The sequence below is a fragment of the Sinocyclocheilus grahami genome, unplaced genomic scaffold (assembly GCF_001515645.1).
Source record: "Sinocyclocheilus grahami isolate Dianchi unplaced genomic scaffold, SAMN03320097.WGS_v1.1 scaffold36.1, whole genome shotgun sequence".
NCBI classification, from domain to species: domain Eukaryota; kingdom Metazoa; phylum Chordata; class Actinopteri; order Cypriniformes; family Cyprinidae; genus Sinocyclocheilus; species Sinocyclocheilus grahami.
In genome coordinates this window covers 1,281,760-1,284,724 of record NW_015505215.1, presented here as the reverse complement: position 1 = coordinate 1,284,724, position 2,965 = coordinate 1,281,760, and the positions used below count along the sequence as shown (strand labels likewise).

Below are 2,965 nucleotides of genomic sequence, written 5' to 3'. Positions count from 1 at the left end.
TTATCATGTTGGAATACTGCCCTGCGGCCCAGTCTCCGAAGGGGGGGGGATCATGCTCTGCTTCAGTATGTCACAGTATATGTTGGCATTCATGGTTCCCTCAATGAACTGTAGCTCCCCAGTGCCGGCAGCACTCATGCAGGCTCTACGCCATCTTTATGTAGAGCAACAATTCTTTTTTTCAGATCCTCAGAGAGTTCTTTGCCATGAGGTGCCGTGTTCAGTTCCAGTGACCAGTATGAGAGATTAAGAGCAATAACACCAAATTTAACACACCTGCTCCCCATTCACACCTGAGACCTTGTAACACTAATGAGTCACATGACACCAGGGAGAGAAAATGGCTAATTGGGCCCAATTTGGACATTTTCACTTAAGGGGGTTCTCACTTTTGTGGCCAGCGGTTTAGACATTAATGGCTGTGTGTTGAGTTATTTTGAGGGGACAACAAATTTACACTGTTATACAAGCTGTACACTCACTACTTTACATTGTAGCAAAGTGTCATTTCTTTAGTGTTGTCACATGAAAAGATATAATAAAATATTTACAAAAATGTGAGGGGTGTACTCACTTCTGATAGATACTGTATACACACACACACATACATATACAGGTACATTTAAAAAAATTTGAATATCATGAAAATGGTCAATATTTTTGTCACTCATTTCAGAAAGTGAAACCCATATATTATATAGATTCATTACACATAGAGTGAAATATTTCAAGCCGTTATTTCTTTTAATTTTGGGTTTTCATTATCTGTAAGCCATAATCATCAAAATTTTGTGTTTCAGAAAATTAGAATATTGTGAAAAAGTTCAATATTGGAAAGTCATGGTGTCACACCCTAATCAGCTAATTACCTCAAAACACCTGCAAAGGTTTCCTGAGCCTTTAAATGGTCTCTCAGTCTGGGTCAGTAGGCTACACAATCATGGGGAAGACTGCTGACTTGACAGATGTCCAGAAGACAGTCATTGACACCCTCCACAAGGAGGGTAAGCCACAAAAGTTCATTGCTAAAGAAGCTGGTTGTTCACAGTGTGCTGTATCCAAGCATATTCATAGAAAGTTGAGCGGAAGGAAAAATTGTGGTAGGAAAAGGTGCACCAGCAAAAGGGATAACCGCAGCCTTGAGAGGATTGTCAGGCAAAATCCATTCAAGAATTTGGGGGAGCTTCACAAGGAGTGGACTGAGGCTGGCGTCAGCGCATCAAGTGCCACTACGCACAGACAAATCCTACTGAACCAGAGACAACGTCAGAAGTGTCTTACCTGGGCTGTGGAGAAAAAGAACTGGACTGCTGATTTCATTTTCCAGCAGGACTTGGCACCTGCCCACACTGCCAAAGTTACCAAAAGCTGGTTCAATGACCATGGTGTGACTGTGCTTGATTGGCCAGCAAACTCGCCTGACCTGAACCCCATAGAGAATCTATGGGGTATTGTCAAGAGGAAGATGAGAGACACCAGACCCAACAATGCAGATGACCTGAAGGCCGCTATTAAAGCAACCTGGGCTTCCATTACACCTGAGCAGTGCCACAGGCTGATTGCCTCCATGCCACGCCACATTGATGCAGTGATTCATGCAAAAGGAGGCCCAACCAAGTATTGAGTGCATAGAAATGAACATACTTTTCAGAAGCCTGACATTTCTGTTTAAAATATCCTTTTTTTTATTGATCTTATTTAATATTCTAATTTTCTGAGACACTTAATTTTACAGAATTTTTCTGTAAGTCATAATCATCAAAATTTCAAGAAATACAGGAAATATGAAATTGAAATATTTAATATATAATGAATCTACATAATATATGGGTTTAACTTTCTGAAATGAGTGACAAAAAATATTGACCTTTTTCATGATATTCAAATTTTTTTAGATGTATCTGTGTATATATATATATATATATATAAACAATACTTTGGTTAAACTTTGGTTTAATTATAGAAACCTGAAACATGTATAAGAGTTTCCTCAAAAATATTAAACAGCATTAACATTGATTATAAGAAATGTTTTTGAGCAGCAAATCAGCATATAGGAATGATTTCTTAAGGATCATGTGACACTGAAGACTGGAGTAATGATGCTGAAAATTCAGCTTTGCATCACATGAATAAATTACATTTTTAAATATATTAAAAATGAAAACCATTCTTTTAAATTGTATTAAGATTTTGCAATATTACGTTTTTTTAATATATTTTTGATCAAACAAATTCAGCCTTGGTTAGCATTTAAGACTTATTTTAAAAATATTAAAAATATTACTGACCCCAAACTTTTAAATGGTTGTTTTTGTTGTATTGTAAACACAGTTCACCTTTAAAAATGTAAGCAGGCAGCTGTTATAGCAAAAACAACATCAGCAATGAAGCATAAGAGAGCATGTGTGCATATCATGAGAAGGATATTGACCGAGTAGTGCTTGGCACAGGTCACTGGTGGACATGAACACAGGGTACGTCAGCAGGAAGTCATCCAACAGATTCTCTGAAAATGAACAGAACATGTAATACATATAAGACATTTTGGTTACACTTTACTTGAAGGGGTGTGCATAAGACTGACATGACACCTTCATAATCATGACATGACACCTACATAATCATGACATGACACATGTCATGAATATTAAGGGTTTTAATGCATGTTTATGACAACTGTCATTAAGTGTCATTCGCTCAGTTATGTAATTTTTAATGCAAAGATAACATTGTTTGAGATGTCTTTGTTATGGGCTATGGTTAGGGGTAAGGGTAGGGGTAGGGTTAGGTCAAATAATGTCATATTTGCATTAAAAATGACATAACTGAGCGAATGACACTTAATGACAGTTGTCATAAACATGCATAAAACCTCCTTCATATTCATGACATGTGTCATGTCATGATTATGAAGGTGTCATGTCAGTCTTATGCACACCCCTTCAAGTAAAGTGTTACCAAA

At 37.1% G+C, this 2,965-nt stretch overlaps 1 protein-coding gene across 1 annotated transcript in view; it reads right to left on the bottom strand.

Moving 5' to 3' along the window:
* LOC107581543 (rap guanine nucleotide exchange factor 5-like) overlaps window positions 1-2,965 on the bottom strand; it is a 46,703-nt gene that overhangs the window by 18,514 nt on the left and 25,224 nt on the right. The window contains exon 2 of the mRNA XM_016267122.1: window positions 2,431-2,509. Coding sequence (XP_016122608.1) covers window positions 2,431-2,509 — 79 coding nt within the window. The remainder of the gene's footprint in view (window positions 1-2,430; window positions 2,510-2,965) is intronic.